This window comes from Rhinatrema bivittatum, chromosome 1 (assembly GCF_901001135.1).
Source record: "Rhinatrema bivittatum chromosome 1, aRhiBiv1.1, whole genome shotgun sequence".
In the NCBI taxonomy this organism is placed as follows: domain Eukaryota; kingdom Metazoa; phylum Chordata; class Amphibia; order Gymnophiona; family Rhinatrematidae; genus Rhinatrema; species Rhinatrema bivittatum.
The window spans coordinates 817369192-817381258 of NC_042615.1; the positions used below are offsets into that span (position 1 = coordinate 817369192).

At 52.2% G+C, this 12067-nt stretch overlaps 1 protein-coding gene across 6 annotated transcripts in view; it reads right to left on the minus strand.

Moving 5' to 3' along the window:
* FAM214B (family with sequence similarity 214 member B) overlaps nt 1–12067 on the minus strand; it is a 228128-nt gene that overhangs the window by 22249 nt on the left and 193812 nt on the right. For all 6 annotated transcript variants that reach the window (XM_029581777.1, XM_029581762.1, XM_029581770.1 and 3 more), the window contains one exon: nt 1358–1590. In XM_029581777.1, the coding sequence (XP_029437637.1) occupies nt 1358–1590 (233 nt within the window). The remainder of the gene's footprint in view (nt 1–1357; nt 1591–12067) is intronic.

Sequence of the window (12067 nt, forward strand, 5' to 3'; positions counted from 1 at the left end):
CTCTGCCTCACCAGCTGACATCATTTCCCCCATGGGAGAGGGAATGTGATGAGGGAGGGTGAGGGAGAGCAATGGAGGGATGAGGCAGTGAGGGACAGCAATGGAGGGTGAGGGAAAGTGATGGTGGAGGGTAGTTGGGAGGAGAGGTGTTGGGAGAGGGAAGGTGATGTGGTGGTGGAGAAGGAGGAAAGAAGATGATGATATAACGTGGGTGGAGGAAGAGAGAAGGGAAGAGAAGGAGATAGTGCCCAGGGGTGAGGTGGGGTGGCGGGGGGAGAGGGAAGATAAGAGAAAGTGATGATGGGGAAGCTGGTGCTGCGCCACAATGAAGTGAGCCCTGTAACAAGTGTGCTGCGAAGCAAAAAAGGTTGGGAACCACTGGCTTAAGATACACTGCTTGGGTCACTGCTTACTGGAGAGGTTTAGTGTCCATAGTGACAGGAAGATGTTGTTACCGCTGGAATCGCCTGCCAGCAGAGATGACAGCAACCAAAGCAGGGACAGATACAGAGGGAGGCTACAAAACAATAAACAGGTTCTGCCGTGACACAGGGAGCAGCAGCAGCAACTGGGTGAGCCAAAAGATCCTCATCGGTTGACCATGATCACCTTACTACAGTTTTGCCCTACAGCATTCTGGAACTTGTAGTCCAACTGTATCTCAAGAAAACTGGAACTACAAGTCTATAGATGCAGAGGGGCAAAATTAGGAGTGGCTCAGCCCAACCCTGACGACCTGAAGTCATTCGGTAACCCTCGGTAAAAACAATACAGAAAAACGCTATAAACTAACATACACAGTGGTCAGGGGCGCCTCAGACTCAGCAAGCAGAATGTTTCAGACAGCAGCAAGGGACTGTGCTGCACGATCAACACCGAAGCCGCTGACCAATAGCAAGGCAGCTTCAACCAGTGCTTGATGACATCACAGCAGGCTCCGCGTCCACTCGCCGCGCCGGGTGATTATGGAGCAGAAAGAATGGATTGGGTGAGGGCCCATCTGCGCCGAGGGCAAATTCGGGGCTAATGATACCAGCAGACCAAATGGCTGCTCATGCCCGCTGTCGAGAGTATGTGCGCTGTTACAAAATGGAACTAGATACTAAAAGTTAACAATCAGGTTGGGACATTTTTAAATGCTTTTTTTTTTTTTTTAAAGCTGCCGCATCCATTACCACTTGCTGTGTCTGGCGACTGAGGGCTTGGCATCAACGTCCCCGTTTTCTAATTTGTAAAGGTCACAGGCAAACGTGCGAGGCCACGTTACACCTGCTAAACCGGGCGGCAGGTGGTGAATGAAAGGATTCGGCGCACTTCCTAGGGGGCCCCGCGGAGGTTCACCTGAGTGTTACTGTACCTCAGGTGCATCAGGTAGCAGAGGATCTTCTTGCCCCGCTCCCTCACACCTCCATCTGTGCCGTCGCTGCTGCTGTGCGTTTCCCTATCTCCATCCTCCTCCTCCTCCTCCTCCTCCACGGGGACCAGGAAGATGCGATGGCGCAGGAAGGTCACGTGGCTCGTGGGCATATCCTTGAAGTCGTACGTCACCAGGAACATCTTCACCACAGTTTTGTTTGGGTTAAATAAGGTCTGCAGGGGGAGGGGGGGAAAGAAGTCAAAAGAAAGAGGTCTCAGCCAGTGACACGCAGTGTATCTAAACGAGCACAGAGCAGGGGACAGCACCTAGGGCTCGCAGAACCGATTCTGACCCACAAAGGACAGAACCAGCCTCGTCACAAATGCAAACTCAGAGTCTGCAGGGCGTTTATGTGGTTATGCAGGCCTACTGTGTCCTAGCTATATCTCTCAAGCAGTGCGGCCCGAGGACTAACATCTCATGGGAACCCAGCACTGGACCGGCAGAAGTGAAATCAGGAAAACCAACCACGGGTGTTTAAAGCTCCGATATCACAAGAGACCCTGTCATATAAGGCTAGGACAGGGGCTACTGCGATTTTCAGGGGTCACATTGTGCGAGCTGAGCACCTAACTGCTCCTTCGAAATCTCCTAACCACCGTCTGGGCTCTGTGTCTATTCTGTCCTTTCTACGACACTTCAGCCAGATATACCTGGACAGGCACAGACTCCTGCCAACCTGGCAGGAAGGGGCTGCCGAGGACGCAGCAGGTGTAGAAAGCAGAGTTGCTTACCTGTAACTGGTGTTCTCCAAGGACAGCAGGATGGTAGTCCTCATGCATGGGAGACATCATCGGATGGAGCCCCTGTCCGGACCTTTGATCTCAAAGATTCTAGAACCTTTACACATGCCCTACTGAGCATGTGCAGCTGTAGTCATCACCCTGCCCTCTGCCCCCCCCCCCCCCCCCCCCGTCACCACCCTGAGTCCTTCAGTCCATGATATAGCTAATACTGGAGAAACCAACTTCCAGGGGAGGCGGGTGAGTTTCACGAGGACTAACATCCTGCTGTCCTCGGAGAACACCTTATACAGGTAAGCAACTTTGCTTTCTCCGAGGACAAACACTTGGGTAATTCCCAAGCTATAAGGGTGTCCGAGCAGGACAAAGTGGGAAACCACACAGTGCTGAAAGCACCACTTCTCTCCCTTTTGCCTGTGAGGAAGCCGACCAACAAAGGGGTCTAGACAGGAAAGAGTTGGGTTCTACAAAGAGGAAAAATAGAAACGACTGAGACATAAAACCCCTGGACGAAGCAAGGGCGCCTAAGGCAGAGTGTCAGCAAGAAACATACTCCGCAACACAGAAAACATTACAAGCAGGGTTTCAGTTCAGGGAACCCTGATGACGACAGTAGGTGTGGAACCTCCTGGATACTGGAAAAAGTGCAGAGATGTAATCAACAGAAGGACTCTTGGACGAAGACCGCACAGTTTCCTTTCTTGTTACAAAAACTAACTGGGGCCCGAGAGCTACTCAGAAAGAAACTGCGGCCCACTGGCATCCAAAGGACAGAATGCAGAAGTGCGCCCTTGTTTGGCTGATAGGCGCAATGGGCAGAAAACCCAAGCAACGCCTGGAAGAATAATCAGCAACAACAGCAGGGTGTGTGACAGACCCTATGTGCCGAAGTACCAGACATAGCTGACCATGCAGGACAGCATCAAGAATTGCAAGGAATGAAAGGCAATCCCTGAATGGGACCGCTAGCCCAATCTCCCGAGCAGGGAGATAAGTTAGGCCTGAAGGTCACCCCACTGCACCCTATCAAGGGCAGGGCTAGCCATCCTGTCTACAGGATAGTTCAGGTGAGCAGGAAGGCACTTTGGACAATCTAGTGAACTGAGAAATGCTAAAAGCATTACTGGCCAGAACTTGGTGAAAATTGTGTACCTCTCCCTAAGATATATCACGCATGCCCTAGGGTTTCTTCCCCTCCCCTCAATAGTCCAACTGGACGTTGGAAGGAGCAAAGAACACAAGGAGGCAAACCGCTGGCATGCAAGGGTAAGAACAAGTTACTAGGTTGTATAACTCAACCCCAAGTGAATAACTCACTGCCGATTCCACAGGAAAATTAGGTCTTACCTTTGCTAATTTTCGTTCCTGTAGTACCGAGGATCAGTCCAGACTGCTGGGTTATGTCCCCCGTCCAGCAGATGGAGTCAGAGAGAAAACTGAAAAGGCACCCTCTATATACTCTGGTGCGCCCCCTGCGATCCTTCAGTATAATCAATAACAAAGCAGAATGAAACAAGAAACAATGGCTGAAAACTGGTGACTAGAACAAGATAAATATGAACATTTGGAAAACGAGGAAACCAGGCGTTAGGCCATGAAATACAAACAGATAAAACGAGCACCATCTGAAACAGAAAAGCTGAAAAACAGAGCCGCCGCGGGACTCCTCACTGATATGGGCGGGCGTCTGGACTGATCCTCGGTACTACAGGAACGAAAATTAGCAAAGGTAAGACCTAATTTTCCTTTCCCTGTATGTACCAGGATCAGTCCAGACTGCTGGGAAGTACCCAAGCTGCCCTAAATGGGGTGGGACCTAGACAGTCCCGCGCGAAGCACACCGCTACCGAAAGAGTCCACCGGAGTGTGCACATCCAATCGGTAATGCCTAGCAAAAGTGTGCAAGGATTTCCAAGTAGCCGCCCGGCAAATCTCCTGAGGAGAGACAAAACCACTCTCCGCCCAAGACGACGCCTGAGAGCGCAGAGAATGGGCTTTGAGACCAGCCGGAACGGTACGACCCTGACAAATGTAAGCAGAAGCAATGGTCTCCTTCAACCAGCGAGCTATCGTAGTCTTGGACGCTTTAGCTCCCTTTTTCGGACCGCTCCACAAGACAAAAAGATGGTCAGACAGTCGAAAAGGGTTGGTAATCTCCAAATACCTCAACAGCGTCCGTCGCACATCCAACTTCCTAAGTTCCGGTTGTCGAGACGCATCCCTATCGTCCAGAACAAAAGCAGGGAGATCGATGGTTTGATTGATGTGAAAAGCGGAAACAACCTTCGGCAAGAAGGAAGGAACAGTACGGAGCGAAATTCCCGAATCATGAATACGGAGGAAAGGCTCTCTGCAAGACAACGCCTGGAGCTCGGATATTCGCCTCGCCGAACAAATAGCGACGAGAAACACTGTTTTGAGAGTGAGATCCTTGAGGGTAGCCCTTCGTAAAGGCTCGAACGGAGAAGAACAAAGCGCACGGAGAACCAAGTTTAGGCTCCAAGAGGGACAGATAGCCCGTACCGGTGGGCGTAAGTGCTTAACCCCTCTTAAAAACCGCGCTACGTCAGGGTGCATGGCGATGGAAACCCCTTCAAGCTTACCGCGGTAACAGCCTAAAGCCGCCACCTGCACACGGAGGGAATTATAGGATAAACCCTTCTTTAGGCCCTCCTGCAAGAATGCCAGAATATAAGACACCGTAGCCTGTCGTGGTGGCACTTTCAAGTCCCTGCACCAAGTGTCGAATACTTTCCATACTCTGACATAGGCAACCGAAGTAGAAGGTTACACGCCTGCAGAAGAGTAGTAATGACCGAATCCGAATAACCCCTCTTTCTCAATTGACGCCTCTCAAAAGCCAAGCCGCTAGACAAAAGCGATCGGCCTGGTCAAAAAATACTGGACCCTGCCGTAGCAGATGAGGCAGGTGACCGAGACGCAAGGGGCCGTCCACGGCTAGGTTGACCAGATCGGCGAACCATGGTCTCCTTGGCCACTCCGGAGCCACTAGAATAACTGGACCCGCGTGTGATTCGATGCGACGCAAGATTTTTCCCACTAACGGCCACGGAGGGAACACGTAGAGGAGAACGCGAACGGGCCAGGGTAGAACCAGGGCATCTACACCTTCCGACCCGTATTCCCGTCTGCGACTGAAGAAGCGAGCCGCCTTGGCATTTGAGTGTGTCGCCATGAGATCCAGTTGGGGAGTTCCCCACCGTTGGATGATGAGTCTGAGTGCTTCGTGAGACAACTCCCACTCTCCCGGATCTAGCTGTTGCCAGCTGAGGAAGTCTGCTTGAATGTTGTCGACTCCGGCGATGTGTGACGCTGCAAGACGAGACAGGTGTTTTTCCACCCAAGCCATTAATCAACTGGCTTCGGACGCCACTAGCTGACTTCTTGTCCCGCCTTGCCGGTTTATGTATGCTACCGTGGTCGCATTGTCGGACAGGACCCGGACAGCTCGCTCCCGGATCAGAGGGAGAAAGTGTTGCAACGCCAGGCGGACCACTCTGGTTTCCAAACGATTTATCGACCACTTGGCTTGCGAAGGCGACCAACGCCCCTGAGTGGACTGAGATTGACAGACCGCTCCCCAACCGGTCAGACTGGCATCTGTCGTGACAATGATCCATTGAGGGGGCTCCAAATCGACCCCCTGGAGGAGATGGAGTGGATTCAACCACCATTGCAGGCTGGTCCGTGTCGGTTCGCAGAGTGGCAAAGGCTCTTGAAATTCCTCCGACTTGGGGTCCCAACGGGATAGAAGCGCCCTCTGTAGAGGACGCATATGCGCAAAAGCCCAAGGAACCAAATCCAGAGTGGATGCCATATAGCCAAGAACTTGTAAATAATCCCACGCCACCGGCAGGGGGTGAAGCAATAAACGGCAAACATGAGTTTGCAAGCGCTCCATCCGTGCCTGAGGGAGGAAAACCTTGCCCAGACTGGTATTGAACAAGGCTCCCAGAAACTCCAATCGCTGGGTGGGTATCAGCCAACTCTTGGAGTGATTGACAACCCAACCCAGAGAGTGAAGCCGGAGAAGCACCTTCTGTACCGCTTCCTTGCAGAGAGGTAGGGACTTTGCTCGGATAAGCCAGTCGTCCAAATACGGATGTACGAGAACCCCTTCTCTCCGGAGACTTGCTGCGACCACTACCATGACCTTGGTGAAAACTCTCGGAGCTGTTGCAAGGCCGAACGGAAGAGCACAGAACTGGAAATGTGAGCCCATTATCATAAAGCGGAGGAACCTTTGATGGAACTCCTGGATTCCTATATGCAGGTAAGCCTCTGTGAGGTCCAAAGAAGCCAAATACTCACCTTTGTGGACCGCTGCGATAACAGAGCGCAGAGTTTCCATCCGGAAGCGCGGTATGTGTAACGCTCTGTTGACCTGCTTCAGATCCAGAATGGGACGGAATGTGCCTTCCTTCTTTGGGACGATGAAGTAAATGGAATAGCGACCCGTTCTTTGTTCGGATGGTGGAACCGGCACTATAGCTCCAAGGTCTTGTAACCGAGTTATCGTCTGCGCAATCGCTTGCTGTTTTGCTTGGGAACCGCTGGGAGAAATGAGGAACAGGTCGCGGAGGGGCCTTGCAAACTCCAATGCGTACCCGTAATGGATGATGTCGAGAACCCACTGATCGGTAGTAATTCTGGCCCATTCCTCTTGAAAGTAAAAAAGACGTCCTCCTACTTTCGGAACTGAGGGATGAGCCAGCGTCCCTTCATTGAGCTGTTTTGGCAGCGGCAAAGGAATGCGCATGCGACGCTGTTGTACGCGCTGGCCGCCTGGCACGAAAGGAAGGAGTCCATGCTTGAGAATGCGTGGTAGGTTGTCTAGATGAATAGGAGGAAGAGGAGGAGCCTCTACCGGAACGAAATCGACGCTGCCCGCGAAAACGACCGCGAAAATTGCCCGAAGACCGAAAAAACCGAGGTTTGTCCTCCGGTAACTTAAATACCTTGTTCTCCCCCAGAGAACGAATTAACTGTTCTAGCTCGTCCCCAAATAAGAGTTTACCGCGAAAAGGAAAGGAACCCAGTTGTGCTTTGGAGGACGAGTTGGCAGCCCAGTGACGCAGCCAAAGTAGCCTTCTCGCCGATACTGCGGAAGACATGGAACGTGCCGAGGTGCGAAGCAGATCATAAAAAGCATCCGCAGCAAAAGCTACTGCGGATTCCATGCGGTTGGCCTGCTCCGCCTCCTGCGGCGGCAGATCTTGCGATGTTAACATCTGTTGTACCCAGCGAAGGGTAGCTCGTTGCACCATGCAACTGCAAAGCGCTGCCCGTACTCCTAAGGCTGAAACCTCAAATATCCGCTTCAATAAGGTCTCCAACTTCCGATCCTGAAGATCCTTTAGGGCCGTACCTCCCGTCACCGGGATGGTAGTGTGTTTTGCCATGGCTGTGACAGCGGAATCTACTTTAGGCACCTTAAGCAACTCCAATGAATCCGCAGGTAGCGGGTAAAGTTTATCCATCGCCCGACTAACTCTAAGAGTGGCCTCTGGATTATCCCATTCCCGGTAGATAATCTGAGCAAGCTTATTATGAAAAGGAAAAGCATGCGATGGAGTGCGGAGTTCGGTCAATTCTATGTCACCCGGCAGGTCATTTGACTCACTCTGGGGTACCGGAATTCTCAGTTCCTGTAGCACATGACTGATTAAAGGATCTAACTCCTCCTTGTGAAATAATCTGAGGATTTGAGGGTCGTCCCCTTCGACCGGATCCCCGCCCCCTATATCCATTCCTGAATCCGGGGTGGGAGTGTCCGGTAAGACCGGATCAATAGGAACCTGCGCCGGAGGCTTAGGAGGAGGGGCTGGATTAGGAGGAAGGGCTGGATTAGGAGGAAAGGCTGGAATAGGGGTTCCCAAGACCAAGCCAGTGGGAGCTGAAAATTTTCCCCATTTATCAGAAATAGGAGCAGCCTGTTCCCATTCAGCTTCTGCTTCCAAATAAGCTTTATGGAGCAAAAGCACAAATTGTGACGAAAAAGGGTGAGGCCTCTTCGAGGAACCTCCCCTGGCTCCTCTAGTCGGCTGAGGGCTAAGCTGCGGAGGAAATTGGGGTAGGAGGTCCTCTCCCTCCTCAGACGACACTGAATCGCGATCGATATCGCCCAAAATGGCCGCCGACTGCCCCAAAATGGCCGCTGCCTCCGAGGACGGAGGAGAGGAGAGTCGTGGTCTGCCCGAATTTAAAGTTGGCTCCTGCCGCGGAGAAGGGGAGATACCGGTCGCGGCTGTCTTCCGTGAGGGCCCCTCCCCCCCGGGGAGGCACCGGGAACAGAGGCCCTCGCGGGAGAGCCGGCGACCCGGCTCTCCACACGCTGCACAAATGGTTCCTCGAGGCATGCTGAATCGCAGCGAAACGGCGCGAAAATGGCGCAAAAAGGGGCCCGGGTGACAAGCACCCCTTCCGGAGAGCACAGTGAGTAAGCAGGCGAAAAAGAAAAAATCACCTCGTTTTTTTTTTTTTTTTAAACAGTAGCGCTGCTACCAGCAGCCGAATAAAACTTGAAAACTTTTTTTTTTTTTTTTTTACTTGGGAGCCGGCAGAGGGTGCACCACACCCATAAAATCTAATTCTCCGAGGAATTAATACTTCTCAGGAGTCGGAGAGGCTGTAGGGTAGCACCCTGCCTTGCCTGCTATGGCTCCAGAATAGGCAAAATTAGTTCTTAAATTTACAATGAGCTAGTCACCAAATCTTTAAGCCATATAATTATAATCAAACCTGACAGGGAACTTCCCAAACTACAGGAGATCAGGACCGCAGGTTATGCTCTCTCATCTGCTGGAGTCAGAGATATACTGAAGGATCGCAGGGGGCGCACCAGAGTATATAGAGGGTGCCTTTTCAGTTTTCTCTCTGACTCCATCTGCTGGACGGGGGACATAACCCAGCAGTCTGGACTGATCCTGGTACGTACAGGGAATGGGGAGTTACCCACCGAGACAGAGTCCTCAGCCTGCTTGGAACTGCTGAAACTGAGAGCAAATTGCACAGGGAAGAAATCCAGAACCACTCCACTAAGAGGAAGCCGGGGTGCTGCAAGTGCAAACCCCTATAGATCAGGATTTCTTCACCGGCCTGGAAACCCTAAGGGTACCAGGGTAGGGTCAGTGTGATCTCGGAACAGATTTCCATGAACCTGGCTTAGGTATTAATACCTCAGCCATAATTATATATTCTTCCCTCAAGGAAGCACACAGTCCAATAAATGGAACAACCATTGCATGAATCAGGACTCCCCTGTCCGCAGACCGGGTTATCCTTAAAATGGAGAAGTACAGCTTGCAAGCCGCTGCAACCAAAGAGCAGCACCTCTGTTGCGGAGTCCCTCATCCCCCAACTTCCTCAGCCATGGATATGGCAATAGATTGAAAGGCATGCTCGCCAATTAGATGGACTAGAACCCTCCTTACTGAAGTAGTCCCGCAGGCAAGAATGAAAGGTTATAGTGGTCCTTATCCAAAAATGCCCATCACGCGCATCCGGTAACAAAGGTGACTCCTGGATGGGAGAAACCCCTAATCTTCACTAGAGAGCTATTCTGAAATAGCTCCCTCGCGAAATAGACCTTCTGTGCCTTAGGACAACCAAAGGAGAGCCCGTGAGGAACCAAAAGCAACTGCCAGTCAGAAGCAGTAACATCCCTTCTCTGTGAAACGGAGAACGAGGGACAACTCTTGTAGGGGTAGACAATGGGCGTCCAGAGGGAAACCCATAAAGGTTGCCCTGGAACCCTGTTACATCTACCCTTCCTGAAGAGACAGGAAAGCAAAGGGAATCGGGGCCTCTCAATCCCGAAAAACCTTCCAATTTTCCAGTTGAGTTACAAACACTAATCGCTGAGGTTCAGAAGCAACCAATCTGCCACTATCAGCTATCCTCAGATGGGGTAGGCCACCACAGTAATCAATGGAGGGACCCCAGCAAAAATAGTCCAATGACCTCCACTACTGTCCCCCAGTCCTGGCCTACAAGGAGAGGCATTGATTCAAAGAATTAATGCTCCAGTTTGGCGATAACCTGCAAGGGTCGGAGCCCCAGGGGCTTCCCCACAAAGGTGATTTGTGACCCAGGAGGAGTTGAAAGACATATTCCTCTAATGAAGAAGAAGACGACTCCCGACACTACCCTCCTGGTGTCTGCTCCCCTAAGGGTTCAACCAGGAACACAGTCCTAGGTCAGTCCTTTGGTTGCGGTGCACAACCTGTTGTGCTCTCCACAAGGGAAACACACACACACCGACCCATAGAGGACAACTGAAAGAATAGAGCCCTCCATTATAAAAGCACATTGACTAGTACTCATACAGTGAAATTCCATCCTACAAATGGCAACCCACCTACGAACCCACTCGCCGTGCTTATGGAGAGAATCCCACAGCACAGCAAGAACTAACAACCACCTGTTAAGAGTTATTGGCTGCACGCTTCTAAAAAGCAATCACAGACTGTGTGATGACGCCTTCCTCACCAGTGCTCCCCAGCGCTTTGTGGTGCAGAACTGACGAGGAGGCTGATACCTTGACACAACGATGGCAGAACCCCAACATGGCTGAGTACTGCACAGACAGAGAGAATGCCACCTGCCATTGCCATACCCGATCACGCTTGCTGTGCTCCTCTGTCATACTAACTCCCAGTGGAGTGAATAGAAACAGTGTGACGGCAGCGTGCCCAATACTACTGGGGCTCTAGTTATGGAATAGTGGTGGATAGTGTTCTATGGCATCGCCCCCTCTAGTACCTGATAACACTCCAAGAGGTTGAACACAGCTCTTGAAATTGCATCGGGAATGGCTCACCGCTGTTTCCCTGATGGAATGGCAGCAGTGAAGTCCAAGGCGGCCAATGGTGCTCATGGCGCTCTGCGGTCATATCCTGTGGCATCAGACCATGTCTACTGGTGCCCACTGTGGTGATGGTGCCCATAGGGCCAATAGCACTCTCATGCTCACCAATGATGGATCACATCAAGGGCACCACACAACGCTGCTCTCAGGGCTTCGACGGCACTTGACTATGTCTTGATCAGTTCAATGGTAGATAGCGCCATTCCCGGCGCCACAGGTGGCTGCGGACATTGACAGCCCAGTGGCATTGATAGAGACCCTGGTGCCTGAAGGCATCAATGGACTGGCAGCCACCAACACGTAGGCAGAGGCTCTGCAGCCCCAACACGTCTCATCAGTGCCCTTAGGAATCGATGACTGCCAGCACCATCAACAGTTCCCCTTGGCTCATCTGAGGACATCAATGCTGCGAGCTTGATGGCGTCCATCGCCAGTGGCTATGGCTGATGATAGCCTTGCTAGCGCTCATTAGCAACAATGGTGCACGAATCCAGGTGGGGCCTCCGATGTCCCCTGATCCCAGCGGCTCAGGCCCCCAAGATAGTTGGTATCCATAGTGCCCGATAGCAACAGGCCAGTGATGACTCAGCAGAATGCCCCTCAGTGCCCAGTCAGGATACCACAAGGAGCCTGGAGGGCACCGGACCACTATGCCAGCAAGCCTCAGCATCCCGGGGTGCCTTGCGTGGATGGCAATCTCTGTGCTCGATCTGTCCAAGGCCGAAACCCCTGTCACCCCAGGGCTTCAGTGACACTCGAGGGTTCTCAAGAGCCCTCGCAGTCGATGGCTTCGAGGACAACCAGGGTACTCAATGGTGATCCCAGTGCCTCATCAAGAGTGGTAACAAATGGCATCGGTGGCCCACACACCCGATAGCCTCCATGGTGGTCCCGCACCTTGACGGCATCGAGGCCACGCACCGTGATGGACTCGGGTGGCCATTGCATCAAGGCCACACACCTCGACGGCATTGAGGATGGCCATGGCATCGAGGCCACATACCTCGATGGCATTGA